Genomic DNA, 19,075 nt, shown 5'->3' with positions numbered 1-19,075 from the left:
CTTTGGTCCTGGATCGGCTGCTTGCAAGGCAAATGCTGCTGTTTTATCTCTCCGGGCCCAATTTTCTTGTTTTTTGTTTGTTTTTGGGCCTGTTGGAACTCGGGTTACTCCTGGCTCTGCGCTCAGAAATCACTCCTAGTAGGCTTGAGAGATCATATGGGGATGCTGGGAATCAAACCTGGGTTCGTCCTGGGTCAGCCGCATGCAAGGCAAATGCCCTACTGCTGTGCTATCTCTCTGGTCCCAGATATATGCAGTACTATCTCTTGACTATAGTTTCTCGGTCAAGTTGACATTTTTTCCCTTCTGCTGTTAATTTTTGCTGGAAAGAAGAGAATCTTATTTTTGTTTGTTTGTTTGTTTTGGTTTGGTTTGGTTTTTGGACCACACCCTGTGGCACTCGGGTTACTCCTGGCTCTTTGCTGAGAAATCACTCCTGGCAGGCTGGGGGATCATATGGGATGCCGGGATTCGAACCATCATCCTTCTGCGTGCAAGGCAAATGCCCTACATCCATGCTATCTCTCCAGCCCTGAGAATCTTGTTATTTTGGGGGGTGGGTTTTGGTTACACCTGGTTACACCTGGCTGCGCCTGGTTACTCCTGTTTCTTTGCTCAGAAATTGCTTCTGGCAGGCTGGGGGGACCATATGGGATGCCAGGATTCGAACCACCGTCCTTCTGCATGCGAGACAAATGCCCTACCTCCATGCTATCTCTGCGGCCCCAAGAATCTTATTTTATTTAAAAAATTTTGGGTTGGGATTTGCTTGCAGAGTTTGAGGCTGCAGAGTTTGACTATTCAGGGATCACTCCTGGCAGTGCTTGAAGAAACTTTATGTGGTACCTGGAATCGAACTAGGGTCATTGTGTGTAAGGCAAGTCCCTTACACCCTGCACTGACTTCCTGCTCCTCCATCCCACATTTGATGGGGCAGTCACTCCCTAAGATGCTTAGGGATTGATTACTCTGGACTCTGCACTTAGGAATTACTGTCAGTGCTCTGGGAACCATGCGAACTGTGTGGGATGCCAGGAATTTTGAACCTGGGTTGACTATGTGCAAAGCAAGACCCTTATCTTACCCGCTAAACTATTTCTCTGGCTCCTTCTCCCTCCCACTTTAACAACAGCAACAAAAAAATTTGTTTTATTTTTCTGGTGTTCAAATAGAACCCAGTATATGCAATGCCAGGCATTTAGATTACCACTGAACCATACCCCTAGTCTTAGTGTTTTACTCAGTCTTTCTCTTACTTTTAAAGGGCCACAGAGAAACAAGAGCATGTTGCAGTTCAAATAGCAAGTTAGTGGGATCTGAAAACATCGCATGGACCAGAATGCCTGCTCTGTCCCCAGCACTGCATTGTCTCCCAGGCACTACCAGGAGTGACAGTTGAGGATAGAACTGGGAATAAGCATCACTGGGATGTGACCCTCCCTCCCCAAAAAATAGATTTGACTCAGTAACCTACTCTTATTATGATACACTTTTAGCTAGTTCTAGACTTATGGTATGTACAAGTCACAAAAAAAATTATGGACTTTTGTATTTAACACTCATTCATTCACCCACTTTCTACTCGTTTATTTCCTCTTGGTTTCTTAGGGCTACACCTAAGTGTAGGTGTTCAGTTTCAGGCAGTGTTCAGGTTTACTTCTGTCTCTGCGTTTAGGGATCTGCTTGGCAGGTCGCAGGGGACCATATGGGGTGCCGGAGTTTGAACCTGAGTTGGCCACTCATAAGGCAAGAACCCTACCTACTCTCTTATCACTATTACTCCACCTAGTTTGTTTTGGGGTCATACCTGTCTGTTCTCAGGTGTTATTCCTGGCATTGCCTTGGGGGGGGGGCACACCATATGGGGTTCTGGGGAATAGAACCCAGGCTGACTGTAAGGCAGCTGCCCTATCTGCTCCTGCTCCCAATCCGTTTCTTTTAACAGAAACTTTAGTAAGCCCAAATAATACTCAGAATTGGAATTGAATACAAATTAAACCATGAAACATCTAACTGCTGAAACAGCCATTTTTAAAAATGTGTGTTAAGGCCAGAGCAATAGTACAGTGAGCAGGTAGGGAATTTGCCTTGCACAAAGCTGACTTGAGTTAGATCCTAGCATCCTTTATGATCCTCCAAATGCCACCAGAAGTGATTTCTGAGCATAGACCCAGGAGTAGCCCCTGGACACAGCAGGGTGTGGCCTAAAAATATCACTCAAGGGGCCGGGCGGTGGCGCTAAAGGTAAGGTGCCTGCCTTACCTGTGCTAGCCTAGGACGGACCGCGGTTCGATCCCCCGGCGTCCCATATGGTCCCCCAAGCCAGGAGCAACTTCTGAGCGCATAGCCAGGAGTAACCCCTTAGCGTCACCGGGAGTGGCCCAAAAACCAAAAAAAAAAAAAAATATCACTCAAAAAATGTGAGTTAAGGGCCTGGAGAGATACCACAGCAGTATTTGCCTTGCAAGCAGCCGATCCAGGACCTAAGGTGGTTGGTTCGAATCCCGGTGTCCCATATGGTCCCCCGTGCCAGCCAGGATCTATTTCTGAGCAGACAGCCAGGAGTAACCTCTGAGGACTTCGGGGTGTGGCCCAAAAACAAACAAACAAACAAAAAAAAAAAAGAAAAGAAAAGAGAAATGTGAGGCCGGGTGGTGGCGCTAAAGGTAAGGTGCCTGCCTTGCCTGAGCTAGCCTTGGACGGACCGCGGTTTGATCCCCCAGTGTCCCATATGGTCCCCCAAGCCAGGAGCAACTTCTGAGCACATAGCCAGGAGTAACCCCTGAGCGTCACCGGGTGTGGCCCAAAAACCAAAAAAAAAAAAAAAAAAAAAGAAAAGAAAAAGGTAAGTTAAAACAGCTAAGATCAGGCCCGGAGAGATAGCACAGCGGTGTTTGCCTTGCAAGCAGCTGATCCAGGACCAAAGGTGGTTGGTTCGAATCCCGGTGTCCCAGATGGTCCCCCGTGCCTGCCAGGAGCTATTTCTGGGCAGACAGCCAGTAGTAACCCCTGAGCACTGCCGGGTGTGACCCAAAAACAAAAACAAAAAAAACAAAACAAAACAAAACAAAAAAAAAAAAACAGCTAATATCAGGGCCATAGTGATATAGTACAGCAGGTAGGGCAGCTGACTTCCACAGGATTGATATGGTTCCCAAGTGCAGAGCCAGAATAAGCCCTGAGTACTGCCAGGGGTGACTCCAGAGCAGAGGCCGAGTGATAGTAGAGTAAGTAGGACTCTTGTCTTGGGCACGCTGATGTGCTTGGCATCCCATATGCGCGCCCTTCCCCCCCCCCCCCCCATTCCCGTCCCTGAGCTAAGAGTTGAGAGTAACACCTAAGCACCTCTGGGTGTGGCCTAAAACCCAAAACCAAACAATAGCAACAACAGACAAAAACCAAAAAAAAACCAGTTAGAACAGTTACCTACTGAGAATTAGACTACAGAGCTGAGTGGAATATCACCCTGTTCTCCCTAATGCCTTTTCCTGTTTCAAGGTCTAATTTCAGACTCTGCAGCGGATTACTCTTCCATCTCTCTTGTGCTGCTCCAGGTACCTGTGGATTGCACGCCAGGCCTTCAGCTCACATTGGAGGCTGCACCCTAACACAGAGCGGCCTCATAGGGCCAGAAATTGTTTCCTTGGCCTGGATCCTTTTGGCCCTTTCTGATTGATTATTGCATAGAATGATAAGTTAGCTGGCACTTAAGATTTGGGGCGAGAATCTTGCAGTAAGCCCTGCTGTTGGAGTGTCCTGGTGCTGGTGGGGTGTCCTGTGACCTCGGGTCTTGGCTCAGGTGCTGCCTGCCACATTCTTTCACTCTAAAATGACTCTTCTTATTGATGACTTTCTCCAGGTAGATCATTGCAACTGGTAACGTCCTATTTCTCCTCAAACTTTGACTCTCAATTCAGTTGCTGTTGTCCTCGATGGGCCGTGTCAATGGACCTTGTTGGACTGGCTGTGGACTGCCGTTGTGCCCATGACATCAACCTGAGGAGCTTTCTCCCTCCACCATTGCTCTTGCATTTTCTAATGGAAATACCAGGGGCTGCTTCTAACGAATCTTTGGTTTGGTTCCTTTCTTAGCGCCGGGCGCTCAGCAGTTTTGCTTCTTGCTTTCCACACGAGCTGGGGGCCTTGGAATCAATCTGGCCACTGCCGACACAGTTATTATCTATGACTCTGATTGGAATCCCCATAATGACATCCAGGTGAGTGGAAATAACAACTGACAATGTCGTGTCTCCAGACTGAGTGATTTCGGCGGTGGGGATCAGTACATTCTCTGATGACTTGTACCTTATTGTAAACAAGAGTATTGAGTTAGACATAGTTTCTCCCCCCCCCCCCTTTTTTTTGTTTTTTGGTTTTTCGGGCCATATCCGTTTGATGCTCAGGGGTTACCCCTGGCTAAGCGCTCAGAAATCGCCCCTGGCTTCGGGGGACCATATGAGAGGCTGGGGGATCGAACCTCAGTCCGTCCTTGGCTAGCGCTTGCAAGGCAGACACCTTACCTCTAGCACCACCTCGTCAGCCCCAGACATAGTTTTCTCTTGGGGTGACTTTAGAGGTTGATGTTTGGGACCTGGGAACCCAATTCAGTATGTTCGAAGTCCTGAGGTAGTTGCTGTCCTGTGCTAGACTTAGCTTATGTGGATGTGGATGTCAGGGTGAGAGTTGAGTTGCCTGAGTTTCTGGTTCTTTGTGCAGGCCTTTAGCCGAGCTCACCGTATCGGGCAGAACAAGAAAGTGATGATCTATCGGTTTGTGACCCGAGCGTCAGTGGAGGAGCGCATCACGCAGGTGGCGAAGAAGAAGATGATGCTGACGCATCTAGTGGTTCGGCCCGGTCTGGGCTCCAAGACTGGCTCCATGTCCAAACAGGAGCTTGACGATATCCTCAAGTTTGGCACTGAGGAACTGTTTAAGGATGAGGCCACGGATGGAGGTGAGCTGATCAGGAAGGGGCTTCAGAACAGGCTTCTCAGGGGTCTCTTTGATAGCTCAGGTCCTGGGACATGGCTTGAGAGGTCCTGTGAAAATGCTGACGCTGATTTTGAGGGTATGGAACCTCCCGATTCTTCGTAGGTGGAGACAGTAAAGAGGGCGAGGACAGCAGTGTTATTCACTATGATGACAAAGCCATTGAACGGCTGCTGGATCGGAACCAGGATGAGACCGAAGACACGGAGTTGCAGGGCATGAATGAATATTTGAGCTCATTTAAAGTGGCCCAATATGTGGTACGGGAAGAAGAGATGGGGGTGAGTATGAATCCAATGCGTTTTATGCTTGGCGCTTGATCTGAAAATTGGATTTGAGATCAAGATGGTATTTGAGACAGGAGGAAAACATCACTAGACAATTAGTAAGTATGCTGATAACTTTCTTTTCTTTCAGAAGTACTGGAACATACGACAATTACATTTTGATCTTTGTTGTGGCTTTTGGAAGGAAATACACTTTTATATGATTTGGATTACTTAAGCCGATTTTCACATTTGGGTGTGTTTTTTGTTTGTTTGGTTTTTGGGTTGCAGCGGCAGTCAGGGTTACTCCTGGCTCTGTGCTCAGAAATTGCTCCTGGCAGGCACGGAGGACCACATGGGATGCTGGGATTTGAACCAACATAGGTCCTGGTCAGTTTGCAAACGCCCTACAGCTGTGCTATCTCTCCAGCCCCAGGTTTTTTTTTTAAGCTCTTTCAAAAAGGTATTTGGGACCAGAGAGAGAATATAGTGGGTAGGGCACTTGCCTTGTAAATGGCTGATTGCCGACTTGACCCCAGCGTCCTATTTGGCCCGCTGAACACCATAGGGAGTGGGCTCAAAGTACAGAACCAGGAGTAAGCTCTGAGCACTGTTTGAGTGGCACAAAAACAAAACATAACATACAAATTAAAAGTAAACAGGTTCAGGAGCTAAGGCTATACCACAGTGGGTAGGGCTTTTGTCTTGCACATGGCTGACCTGGGTTCAATCCCCCAAAATTCTTTTTGGCCCCTCAGACCCTCCAGAAGTGCTTTCTGAACACAGCCAGGAGTAACCTCTGAGCACCACTGGGTGTGGCCCCCAAACCCTCCTTCATCCCCCTCAAAAAAAGCAAAAAGGTTCTGGGCCTTGAGCAATAGGACTGCAGATAGGATGCTTGCCTTGTATGAGGCCCATCCCATCCGAGTTTCATATCGGGCATCCAATATTCTGAGCATTATCAGGAATAACCCTCTGAGTGTTGCCAAATATGACCAAAAAAAAAAAAGTTTGGGGCTATACCTGTTGTCATAGTACTCATGGTACTTGGAGGATCAGTCATTGGGCCTCCATTCCAGCCCTGAGTCATTTCCCTACACTATATTAACTCTTTTTGTTTGACATCATTTGGACTGACTAATAATGGATTATACATGGAGCTGAAGAGATAGTACAGTGGATAAAGCACTTGCTTTGCATGTGGCAAACCCTGGGCTAGTCCCTAACACCACAGATACCAACATATCCCTAAGCACAGAGCCAGGAGGAAGTCTTGAGCACCATTGGGTGTTGTGACTCAAGAAACAAACAAAACCACCCAAATTAGATTCTACTATATAAGTTCCAGATATGCATCATCAAAAAAATGAAATCAATTTGTATATAGCCTGGGTAATAGTTACAATGAGTAAAGCATTTGCCCTGCACATAATTGACCTGGGTTCTGTCCTTAACATCCTACATAGTTCTGTGAGTTTGCTGGGAATAATTCCTGAGCACAGAGTCTGTAATAACACCTGCACATCGTTAGATGTGACTCCAAAACCTTAAAAAGAAAAAAACCCCACAAACCAAACCTTTATGGGACCAGAGTGATGGCACTGAGATATGGCACTTGGCTTGCACATGGCCAACTTAGTTTCCCTTCCTGGCACACCATATGGTCCCCTGAACACCAGTGGTCCTGAGCATAGAGCCAGGAGTAAGTACCAAACTTGTATGGGACCAGCGTGATGATATTGCAGATAAGGTGCTTGTTTTGCACATGGCCAACCTGGCTCTCTCCCTGGCAACCCATATGGTCTCTTGAACACCAGTGATCCTGAGCATAGAGCCAGGAGTAAGCACTGAGCACAGCTGGGTGTTGCTCAGAAAACAAACAAACAAAATTTAGGTACCTGGAGAAGCAGTCCAAATCTTGCATGCAGCCAACCCTGGTTGATCCTCCAGCACATATGCTCCTTCCCAGCACAGGGGAAGATAACTCAGCAGCCTGAACACATACGTTCTTTGCATGCCAGGGAACTGGGTTCCATGTCCTGTACCACAGGATCCCTTAAACAGTCCCTGAGCACCACCAGGTGTAGCCTCAAAATAAAACAAAATCCACTGAGCCTTTGAATGAAAGAAAGCAGTTTAAGTTGTACTTAGTACATTAAGGTATGAATGACCTTGGTCAGAATCACACTGTTTTTAAATACATTTTTAATGTGTGTGATGTATGTATTAATGTGCTTTATGGAGGAGCCACTTAGGTGGTGTTTTGGCACCTACTTTCTGGTCTGCTCTGGGGACCACCTGTCAGGGCTCAATGTGGGCCTTTCTTAAGCAAAGCATATGCTCCAGTCCATTGATTTCTCTTTCTAGCCTTGTGTTTTATATTTAGTTAGATTTTAGTGCTCAGATTGAACTCAGAGCCTCATGCAAGGCAAGTGTTTACCACTGAGCTCTCTCCCAGACCACCAGACCCCCCCCCTCTTTTTAGTGCAACACTCAAAGATGCTTGGGACCAACTCTTGGCTCTGTACTCTGGGATCACTGTTGGTGGTGCTCTGGTGCTCAAAGGGCCATATGTGGTGCCAGGGATTCAAACCTGGGCTGCATTGCAAGTTAGCCACTATAATCACTGTATTGTCTCCAGCCTAATTGTGCCTCCCCCTTAAATTTTTCTTCTTTATTATAACAGTGATTTACCATGTTGTTCATAATTCAGTTGTTTCTTCCAACAACAATCCCAACACTAGTGTGACCTTCGCTGCCCCAATGTGTACCCAGTTTCCACCCAATCTGCAAAATCTGCTCCCTTAGCAGACACAAGCAAATTGACTTCATGTTGACTTCATGTTGCTTGTTTCAACACACAGGCAAATGGAATTATTTATTTATTTATTTATTTATTTATTTATTTATTTATTTATTTATTTATTTATTTATTTATTTTCGGCCACACCCGGTGATACTTAGAGGTTACTCCTGGCTATGTGCTCAGAAATTGCTCCAGGCTTGGGGGACCATATGGGATACTGGTCTGTCCTAGGTTAGTGCCGCAAGGCAGACGCCCTACCCCTTTGCACCACCACTCCAGCCCCACAAATGGAATTATTTTTAAAAGAATCAATAAAAGTCGGTTTGTAATAATTGTTATTATACTCATGATGTTGTTATTAAAGTCATTGTCTAAGTAAGGATTTACTGGGCTGGTTGATGATGGGTGAGCCTTCTGTGTCACAGTTTTCACTCGTGGCCTTCTACACAACTTTCCCATCAGATTTGATGGGAAATCAAATTCAGCTGTGATGCTGGAGCTTGGCAGATTGATGAGGTTCAGTCTTGGAGCTGGACCACTTTTTTTTTTTTTTTTGTAATATTTATCAAAACCATTGTAATTTATAGTTATTTGTAGTTAGGGTTCAGGCATACAGCATTTCATGTTTCCTTGTTAATCTGGTTTGGGTGCACACCTGGTGATGCTCATGAGGGTTTGTTTGCTCCTTGCTCTGCCCTCAGGAATCACTCCTGGTGAGCTCGGGCACCATCTGGGGTGCTGGGGATTGAATCTCTGTTGACTGTGTGCAATGCAAACACTCTACCCGCTATATTAATAATCTGACCAATCCCTCTCCCCCCGGGCCATATTTTATCAAGTGTGGCTGGCTGTGTAGGGTTGCTGTGTCTTCAGGCAGAATGGGGGATTATATACCGCCATTTTGAGAAGATCCCAGAGTACCCAGGAAGATTCAATGGCATTATGTTCTTCTCAACGGTTTCTCTCCCATCAAGATGTTAGTTGTGGGTAGGGGCTGCTGGGCTTTCTAGTGGTGTGTGGTGGTCCTCCACTTGTGAAAAAACTAAGTTTTTTTCTCTTTTTTTTTGGGGGGGGGCCACACCCTGTAGTGCCCAGGGGTTACCCTAACAGGCTCTGGAGACCCTATGGGATGCCAAAGATTAAATTGGCTGAGTGCTAGGCAAATGCCCTACTTAATGTTCTATCACTCTGTGCCCCCCAGTTTTTTTCAGTCTTTTTGTTTTTGTTTTATTTTGTTTTGTGAAGGAGGCCATACACTGAGGTGCTCAGGAATTACTCCTACCTCTGCTCTTGGGGATCCCTTGGGAGCCAGGAGATTGAACCCAGATGGGTAGTGTAGAAGGCAAACACTCTACCTTCTGTACTCTGTCCAGCCTCTAACATAGTTTCAATGAACGGGAGTAGTAATAATTTAAAAGAAAACAACTTTCTTTTTTTTTGGTTTTTGGGTCACACCTGGCAGTGCTCAGGGGTTACTCATGGCTCTGTGCTCAGAAATCACTCCTGGCAGGCTCGGGGGACCATATGGGATGTTGAACCACAGTCCTTCTGCATGCAAGGCAAATGCCTTACCTCCATGCTATCTCTCCGGCCCTCAAAAAATCCTTTTTTTTTTTTTTTTTTTTTAATTTTTTTTAATTCATTGAAGTACTGTGATTTACAGTGCTGTTAATGATGGTTCCCTGAGTACATGATCCAACGCCATCTGTCACCACTCCTCTCTCTCAGGAGGGTGATAATTCTGAGTATGTGGGCTTGTGAGTGAGATCCTAAAAGTAAAGGAACTTTGCTCCCTAAGGGAGGAGGAGGCAGAGGTTATAACACTTGCCTTGTGTTGGACTGCTCCTGGTTAAATTCCTGTCACCACATGCAATCCCCTAAATCCTGCCGTAGTATGTAATCCTTGAGTGCAGAGCCAAGAATGAGCTCTGAGCACCTCTGGTGTTCTTCCAAAAACAACAACAAGAATAAGTGGAGTATACCTCTTTTTTTTTTTTTTTTTTGCTTTCTGCTTGCAAGGGAGGGGCATACCTTGCGTATACTCAGGGCTTATTCCTGACTAAGTGCTCCAGGATCATTCCTGGTGGTGCTGGGGTTATCCTTACCTGCTATATTCTTTCTCCAGCCCTTACTGTTTTTTTTTTTTTTTTTATGGGAGTCTTCTCCAAAGCATTGCTTTGGGGGCTGAGAGTTTGCAAAACCAGGTTGGGTAGATCAATGCTGGGGTACTCTAGGAACACAGCTGGTGACGCTCAGGCCATGTGGCACTAAGGGTCAAAGTTGGGGTCCCTGAACATGCAAAGTCTCTTGACTATGGGATTGACTCCCTGCAACCTTCCGTGGGGGACCCCCGACCCTCGGGGGTGTGGGAATGAAGGTCGCTAGTTATTCGTGGGTTTGCCCGAGCAGAACCGACCTGTGAAGAAAACTTGAGAAGTTAGTAAGAAAAGTCCTCAAGACAACACATGCTGTTCAAAAGGGGTTTATTGTCGGGGGAGATCAGCTTTTAAGGGCTGAAATACGTCAGAGGGTGTTACAGGTTTTCCACCAATTACAATTGCAAGCATTCATTAGCATAAGCTGGGGGCAGGTAATAGGGAGGGGCAAAGAGGTAGAGAGCACATGTTTTACCTGAAAGCATAAGATTCAAACAAATTTTACTCAGCAAAAACCAGCTGTAAACATAATAATCTTTTGCTAACACAAAGGCAAGTTGCTCTATGATTTTCTTTCTGGCTGGATGTATTGGGCTGCTTTGAATTACTTTAGTATTTGTCTATTTCCTTTGTTCTCAGGGCATGGGCGCATCTGGTCACGTGGGTGACAAGGTCAGGGATTACTGAGGTGTCCTTTGTTCTAGGTTCCATCAGCTAGACTCCCCACAACTCCCCAGATGGGCTGGTGGGGGCACCTTTTTCGTATTTCATTAACCTGCAGATAAGCTTGTGACACTCTTCAAGATCTGTCTGTCTCTCTAGTGAAAAGCAGGATTTTGATTACATGTATATCCAGGCGGCCTATCTCTTTGTGAGTTTTATTTATTCCTGTTCTTTGTTTTTTGGCTGCACCTGTCAGTGCTTAGGGCTCACTCTTTACTCTGTACTCAGATTCCTCTTGCTGGCAGTACCCAGGGTATATGTGGTACAGGGGATTAAGTGGTTGGTTGTGTGCAAGCGAGCAACTTCCCCCCTTACTCTGCTGCTTCTTGTGCTTTTAAAATATGTCAGAATTAGGCCTGGAGAGATAGCACAGCGGCATTTGCCTTGCAAGCAGCCGATCCAGGACCAAAGGTGGTTGGTTTGAATCCCGGTGTCCCATATGGTCCCCGAGCCTGCCAGGAGCTATTTCTGAGCAGACAGCCAGGAATAACCCCTGAGCACTGCCGGGTGTGGCCCAAAAACAAACAAAAACAAACTATATATATATATATATCAGAATTATCGGGGCCGGAGAGATAGCATGGAGGTAAGGCGTTTGCCTTTTATGCAGGAGGTCATCGGTTTGAATCCGGCGTCTCATATAGTCCCCCATGCCTGCCAGGAGCAATTTCTGAGCCTGGAGCCAGGAATAACCCCTGAGCACTGCCGGGTGTGACCCAAAAACCACACACACACACACACACACACACACACACACACACACACACACACACACACACACAAACACACAAATCAGAATTAACCATTTTTCAGTTTAATCTTTTTTTTTTTATAATAAAACACTCAAACTGTGATAAATGGGTGGCAGTTGTATAGTATGATATAATATGACAAAAGTTGCTTTCTTTCTCAGTATTTCTGCTTGGTAGGGGGGGTGCGTAGGAAGGGAGTCATGAACTACAACTGTAAGTGCTATGGGGCTGTTGCTCCTGGCACGGTGATTGGTCACTCCTAGCTATGCTTGGGGACCATGCAATACCAGGATTTGAACCTGGGACTCCTGAATGCAGTGTTCCAACTGACTGAGATTGATGCTGGTGCATTCCACTGGTAACTCATAAGTGGACGTGGCTGAATGAACAAGAGTTGCAGTGCTGGCATCACTGTGAACCACTGAGCTCAGGGTTCTTTCAGTTGGCTTAGATTTCTGGGAGTTGCGCCTTTCTGATCCTTTCACCCATCTCGCTGTTTTTCTGAGACATACATTGTCTTTGCCTCTAAGGGTCATGAGGTTAATCTGAATTATGTGTAACTGGCTATGTGTGTAATAGCCCTCGGTGTGTAGGCCACCAAGACTCAGACAGTGCTCTTGGAATGGGTGTGCAATCTTTCTGAGTAGCATCTTCGTGCAGGACTGACCCTTCTCAACGGCAGGAAAGTGTGTTGCTCTTTGGCCTGTTATGAGCACTAACTGGAACTGCTCAGATAGATATGCAGCCCTCACATAAGTGGCTGCAGTTGCTGTCATTATTCTCATTTAGGTGGTTCCTGGGGCTACTCCTGGGGAGACCTGGCCAACTGGGCCAGTGGTTCAGTGCTAAATAAGTCCCAAGGATGTGGTGCTGCTTGGGCCCCACCATACCAGGGACCAGCGGGGTGACCCCAGCAGTACTGGCGAGAAGTGGGCCTTCAGGGCCACCTCTGGGTAATGCTCAGGAGGTCCTGTGGCTCGGGATCAGGCACAGGCACCCTAAGAAACTCCTTCATATGCATACGCATGACACCTATACAGCCACACCTTGAAGATTTGCAGATTGATGTCACTACAGTGACATGAATGTTAACCAAAAGTGAGTCATATAAACGTTTTGGTTTCCTAGTACCTATAAAAGGGATGTGTGAAGACCTCGGATGTAGTTCAGCAGGGATCCTGCATTGCATGTGTGAGGTCCTGGGTTTGAGGCCCCAGCACTGGCCCCTCCCCTCCAAAAAAATGTTCTGTGTATACTCTGCTGGAGTCTTGTCTTGTGTGCAAAAGCATTGTCTAAGAAAACAGTGCATGTAGTTTAAGAGTGACTCAGAGACAACCGTGACACAGACTATTGGGAAATGGCACCAACAGGCTTGCTCAGTGCAGGCTTGTCGCAGATTTTGAATTTGTAAACCCAGTTAGCTGTGAAGCTCCGTACAGAGAGACGGAAAAGGGTTGTGCCGTTATAACACGTTATAAACATGTATGTTTATAACAGACCTTTCATTCCTTGTTCTTTCAAACATGAAAGCCATTCGAAGCTGGAATTTTCTCTACCTTGCTTTTTTTTTCATCCACTTAATAACTCCTTAAAATACAGCTCAAGTCGTTTTAAACTAAGTGTCCCCCACTTTTTGGGCTGCATAATATGTCCTTGTTTGGAAGCCCCCGAATTTTTAAATTGAGGCGGATTTGGGGCTGGAGAGATAATACATAATAATAATGGGAGATATTGAGAGATTATATATAATAATTATAATGAGAGATAAAATAATGATGGATAAAGTTCTTGCCTGGAACATGCCTGACAGATTCCATTCCTGGCGCCCTCTTGTGAGGCCTTTGAGCACTGCCGGGTGTGATCACAAAACAAAATAGATTGGAATGTATTGGACATAATGTCAGTTTCCAGTGTGCCATATAATGTATCTGTGGAGATAGTAAGGCCAACACTGCCAGTTAATGTCTTTTGCCACAGTTACAAAATTTTCTTATGTAATGAAAACATTTACTCTTACCAACTTTCCAATACACAGATACAGTATCATTAACTATATTCACTGTATTTATTTTCCTCTCTGTCACTATTATTATTATAATTATTGTTATTGAACCAGGCTTCATATGCCAGGTTAGTGCTGTACCTCTGAGCTACATCCATGGTCCAATTTATACATGTTTAGTATTTTAGATGTATTTTTAATCTTTTTAAAAATTGTTGGGGCCAGAGGGATAGCATGGAGGTAAGGCGTTTGCCTTTCATGCAGGAGGTCATCGGTTCGAATCCTGGAGTCCCATATGGTCCCCCGTGCCTGCCAGGAGCAATTTCTGAGCCTGGAGCCAGGAATAACCCCTGAGCACTGCCGGGTGTGACCCAAAAACGACACAAAAAAAAATGTCATTAGTTTGGGGGCCACACCTGACAATGCTCAGAGCTACTCCTGGCTCTGCATTTGGATCCCTTCTGGTGATCACTCTTTGATGATCCTGAGGTGAGGTGTCTTTCTGGATGTCAGGTACCAACTCAGGTTGGCCTTGTGCAAGGCAAGTGCCTTATACGCTGTATTATCTCTTCGGCCCCCTATTACATACCCAGTGATGTTCACGGGTTTTATTCACACTTGACTCTGCAGTCAGGAATTACTCCTGGTGGTGGTGCAGGGGCGAACCATATAGAAAGCCCGGGATAAACCTGGGTCGGCTGTGTGCAAGGCAGGCGTCAAACCCACTGAACTATCTGGCTCCTGTTTTTTTGTTTTTTTTTTTTAAGGGGCCATACTCTGCAGTTCTGGGGACCTGGGTCTACATGCAGGGTGCTCAGGTGCTCTGTTGGTGCCCAGGATCAAACTCGAGCTTGCACATACTAGCCAGCTCTGTGCGCTGCTACTTAAACCATATCCCTGCTGTTCCTCTCAGCACTTCCTGTATAGCTGGGAGTTTAGTGGCTTTTGTTGATTATCACCTAGTCTGCCCACCCCCGTGATGTCTGTTATTAGTTCCATTGTGAAAGATGGTTAGCTTGTTAATCATATCGTGCTCTTGGCAGGATCTGCATTGTAGTATAAATTTAGTAGAAGTAATCTGTGTTCCCGAAGTTTGGGAGATGTCAACTCTCAGAAACGTAAATATCGGGGCAGTAAAATGATGCCTGTGTGTATGCATATAAAGCCTCCTGAACCGCCTTCTGCTTTACGTCCGAGGATTCTCATCCTGCCTTGCTTGAAGGCTTCTCCAGGCCCCATTTTCCTGTCCTCCACGTTGATTGGCGTCAGTCAATGGGCTGGAGAAAGCATCCGCTCTTCATCCTTCTCTTGTGCCGGCTCCTCGAGGTTTCCTGGAGTGGCTTGCTAAATATCTCTCTCGAATGTAGAGGCACCTGCGTCTGTCAATTCAACATCTTTTAAGTCCTCAGGTTCACGCAGGCACCCCCAAGTATTTCAGAGTCCGATCACAAGAAGGAACGAGATAGCAGACGGGGAAGGAACCACGAGGACCAGGGGGAGCTGGTGGTGCCGACTTCAGCACCCCTGAGTCCTGGCCCTCCCTCTGTCCCAGGAGGAAGAGGAGGTAGAGCGGGAAATCATTAAACAGGAAGAAAGTGTGGACCCTGACTACTGGGAGAAACTGCTGCGGCACCATTATGAGCAGCAGCAGGAAGATCTGGCCCGAAATCTGGGCAAAGGAAAAAGAATCCGTAAACAGGTCAACTACAATGATGGCTCCCAGGAGGACCGAGGTGTGTGTGGCCGGCCCCGCCCCCCACCCATGGGCCGATCTACCAGAGCAGTGGGCCCCGCTCATCTGCCCTCTCTCCCTCCAGATTGGCAGGACGACCAGTCCGACAACCAGTCCGATTATTCTGTGGCTTCAGAGGAAGGTGATGAAGACTTTGATGAACGATCAGAAGGTAAGCGCTCCTGCCCCGCTGCCCCTAAGCACTGGCTCTTTCAAGCATTTCTGTCTTGGCCCCTGTCCCAGCCAGAGTCGCTCATGCTCTCCTTTTCGTCCCACAGCGCCCCGCAGGCCCAGTCGCAAGGGCCTGCGGAACGATAAAGATAAGCCATTGCCTCCTCTGTTGGCCCGCGTTGGGGGGAATATTGAAGTAAGTACCTTGCCGTGAACGTGGATCTGAGTGGGGCTGGTGGCGATGGAGGTGTGAGGTGGGTCTGGCCACAGTGGAACAACTCCCGCTCACCCAGGTTCCTGTTTTCCTTTAGGTTCTTGGCTTTAATGCCCGTCAACGAAAAGCCTTTCTTAATGCAATTATGCGATATGGCATGCCACCTCAGGATGCTTTTACCACTCAGTGGCTGGTGAGGGACCTTCGAGGCAAGTCAGAGAAGGAGTTCAAGTAAGTTGAGAGCTGGTGCAGCTGGTGGCGTGTCGGGGCTGCTAATCTCTGGGCAGGCTGTAGTGTTTGTCCCAACTGTGCAGGAAAGTTGGCCATTTGTGCTATCTGCCGGCAGCAAAGCTGTTGGCAGGAGGCACTTGGTGTTCTTGGCCTCTCTGGACTGGAACATGGCGGGGAACAGCGTGAGGTCTGGAGACTAGTTTTTCCCCCATCCAGGGGGATGGGGATTTTTTTTTTTTTTTTTTTTTGGTTTTTGGGCCACACCCTGTGACGCTCAGGGGTTACTCCTGGCTATGCGCTCAGAAGTTGCTCCTGGCTTCTTGGGGGACCATATGGGACGCCGGGGGATCGAACCGAGGTCCGTCCTAGGCTAGCGCAGGCAAGGCAGGCACCTTACCTCCAGCGCCACCGCCCGGCCCCAGGGATGGGGAATTTGACCTTGCCATAGAGCCACAGACATCATCATCATCATCATCATCATCATCATTTTGGAATAAAGGCAAAAAGTGTGAGGAAGAGTTTGATCTTGGGGCCAAAGATCTAGCATCAAAGACTGCAGTGATCTGCTGTATGAGGGATCTGGGTTTGAGGGCCAGCACTGCCAGGATTTATCCCTGAGCACTGACTATGACTACAGTAGCCCCCAGCACTGTTGGGTGTGATTAGAAATAAAAAATGAACATGCCTGGGGGCGGTCAGAAAGATTGTAAAGCAGGTAGGGAACTTGCTTTGCATGCAGCTGACCTGGGTTTGGGTTAGATCACTGGCATCTCATATGGTCCCTGGAACCTTCCAGGAGTGATTCCTGAGTGCAGGTAAACTCTGTAGCACAGCTCGGTGTGGCCCAAAAAATCACAAAAAGAAATCAAAACAGCAGAGGCCTGTGGCCATGGTTGAAGTGCTAACTTTACAGCCAAAATGAAATTAAATTTTTTTTGTGACTCCTAACCAGATCAAGAACTGAAAGACATTTCAAGCACCTTCCCACATTTGCAGAAAGATTGTGTCTCTTCTTTCTAAAGAGCTGAGGAATTAGTACAGTGTATGATCCAGGCCTGGGGAAGGATGATGAGGTTTAGGTTGTAAGAGGCCATTACAAAGGTCAACAAATGGTCAAAGTAGTCAAGGTTTATAGGAAGAGAAATGCGTCATCTACACTGAATGATTTCCAGTGGAAGGAAGCAAATGGGACAGCTGTCCGTGGGGGCATTTACCCCAGTAAGGTGGTGATCACTAGGTTAAAACTAAATAAAGATAGCAAAAAGATCCTTGAATGCAAAGCAAAGCTCACCAAGTAGGAAAGAGAAAGAGTGGGTAATAGGAAGAAGTAGGTGAGAAGATGCAGGGAAAAAATTATTTTATATACAACTTGATTAAATTGTAAAGTGAAAAAAGGAAAACAAACAGATAAGGCTTACATAGAGCTGATTCAGGTTTGGTCCCTGGCACCATACACGGTCAATTGAGCCCTACCAGAAATGGTCCCTGAACTCAGAACCAGGGGGTAAGCCCTGAGTATTGTCAGATGTGGTCAAAAAACTTTAAAAAGTAGGGGTGGGGGGCAGAGAGATGGTACAGAGAGAGGTCTTGTCTTACTTATGTCCAATATTGGTTCCATCACTTGTGCCACATGGTCTCCTAACAGAGACGGGATGGAATAGCAATGCCTGGTATGGCCACAAAGAAAGAAAAGGGGCTAAAGAAAGAACAGGGCTTAGGGTCCTTGCCCTTCCATGTGGTCAGCCCTGGTTTAGTCCCTGCACCGCATGATTCCCTGAGCACTGTACCAGGAGTAGCTCCCAAGTATGGCCAGGTGTGATTCAGAAACCCGAACCAAAAATAGGGAAAGAAGAGAACCGGTGACTAGAAACAGCATAGTAGGGTGTTGTTTGTTGGGTTCAGTCTCTGGCACCATATATTGACCCCTGGACACTGCCAAGAGGAGGATTTGCCAAGAGTGCAAAGTGTTGAGGAGTATCAGAACGAGATCACTGAGTAGGAATGGGAATGATTGTCATACAATTTACTTCTTTTCTGCAGAGCGTATGTCTCACTTTTTATGAGACATTTATGTGAACCGGGAGCCGATGGGGCTGAAACGTTTGCAGATGGTGTCCCCCGAGAAGGCTTGTCACGTCAGCATGTCCTTACAAGAATCGGTGTCATGTCCTTAATTCGCAAAAAGGTGAGCCCTGGGCCTGCTGGAATGAGATGTAGATAAAAGGCACCTGCACCCTATATGGTCCCCTGAGTGCAGAGCCAGGAAAGAGTAAACCCTGAGCACCACCAGGTGTGACTCCAAAACAGAACAACAATAACAGCAACAAAAAAACCAAAGTGAACCTTAGCCACTTTCCTACCCATTCATGGTTTCTTGGGGAGGGGGAGACTAATGTAGAACCAGTCTCATGTGACAGATGGGTCTCTTGGGATAGTCTCATGTGACAGTCTGGTGCTCTTGCTGTAGGTCCAAGAGTTTGAACATGTTAATGGGCGCTGGAGCATGCCTGAACTTGCCGAAGTAGAGGAAAACAAGAAAATGTCCCAACCAGGCTCGCCCTCCCCAAAGACTCCAACCCCGTCTACTCCAGGGGACACGCAGCCCAATACACCTGCCCCTGCGCCACCTGTGGGTAAGTCGACTCCTTCTGGGTTCTGGTCCTTCAGTAGTCCCGGCCTGTGCTCTACCTGGCGCTGTTCGAAGCTCTGACAGCGCTGTGTGGCCGGGACACACAGCAATCTCCCTCTCTTTTCAGGAGGGCCGTCCTGAGCATAGGACTGGCTCTTAAAGGCACGAGAGGACAGTTCAGTGTGGCAAACGGGAAACATGGCCTACTCTTTAGTCCAGTACCTTCTTCTAAAACTTACTGTCTTCTCTTGGTCCACAGAGGATGGGGTTAAAATTGAGGAAAATAATCTCAAAGAAGAGGAAAATCCTGAAGGAGAGAAAGAGGTGAAGCCTGTAGCCCCTGAAACTGTGGTTGAGGTAAGATAGGTAGGGGCCTGGGACCATCCATCTTTGAGGGTGAGCAG

The 19,075-nt window shown here is 47.0% G+C and overlaps 1 protein-coding gene, 1 non-coding gene and 1 pseudogene across 9 annotated transcripts in view; all 3 read left to right on the top strand.

Annotated features, from left to right (window-relative positions):
- CHD4 (chromodomain helicase DNA binding protein 4) overlaps window positions 1-19,075 on the top strand; it is a 44,392-nt gene that overhangs the window by 14,345 nt on the left and 10,972 nt on the right. For 6 of the 8 annotated variants that reach the window (XM_049771935.1, XM_049771934.1, XM_049771936.1 and 3 more), the window contains exons 22-31: window positions 4,093-4,217; window positions 4,717-4,954; window positions 5,095-5,270; window positions 15,247-15,427; window positions 15,512-15,598; window positions 15,705-15,793; window positions 15,909-16,042; window positions 18,083-18,227; window positions 18,510-18,675; window positions 18,931-19,028. In XM_049771935.1, coding sequence (XP_049627892.1) covers window positions 4,093-4,217; window positions 4,717-4,954; window positions 5,095-5,270; window positions 15,247-15,427; window positions 15,512-15,598; window positions 15,705-15,793; window positions 15,909-16,042; window positions 18,083-18,227; window positions 18,510-18,675; window positions 18,931-19,028 — 1,439 coding nt within the window. Of the gene's footprint in view, window positions 1-4,092; window positions 4,218-4,716; window positions 4,955-5,094; window positions 5,271-15,246; window positions 15,599-15,704; window positions 15,794-15,908; window positions 16,043-18,082; window positions 18,228-18,509; window positions 18,676-18,930; window positions 19,029-19,075 lie in introns of all 8 variants that reach the window. The other 2 variants (XM_049771932.1, XM_049771929.1) reach the window with 2 other exon arrangements.
- Window positions 16,977-17,426, top strand: LOC126006138 (60S ribosomal protein L26-like; annotated as a pseudogene).
- On the top strand, window positions 18,710-18,848 carry LOC126008046 (small Cajal body-specific RNA 11). Its single transcript, XR_007495467.1, has one exon. It is a non-coding gene; the product is annotated as a small Cajal body-specific RNA 11 (non-coding RNA).

Source organism: Suncus etruscus, chromosome 4, assembly GCF_024139225.1.
Source record: "Suncus etruscus isolate mSunEtr1 chromosome 4, mSunEtr1.pri.cur, whole genome shotgun sequence".
NCBI classification, from domain to species: Eukaryota; Metazoa; Chordata; class Mammalia; order Eulipotyphla; family Soricidae; genus Suncus; species Suncus etruscus.
The sequence above is the reverse complement of the archived record's forward strand: the minus strand, read 5'-3'. Positions and strand labels throughout refer to the sequence as shown.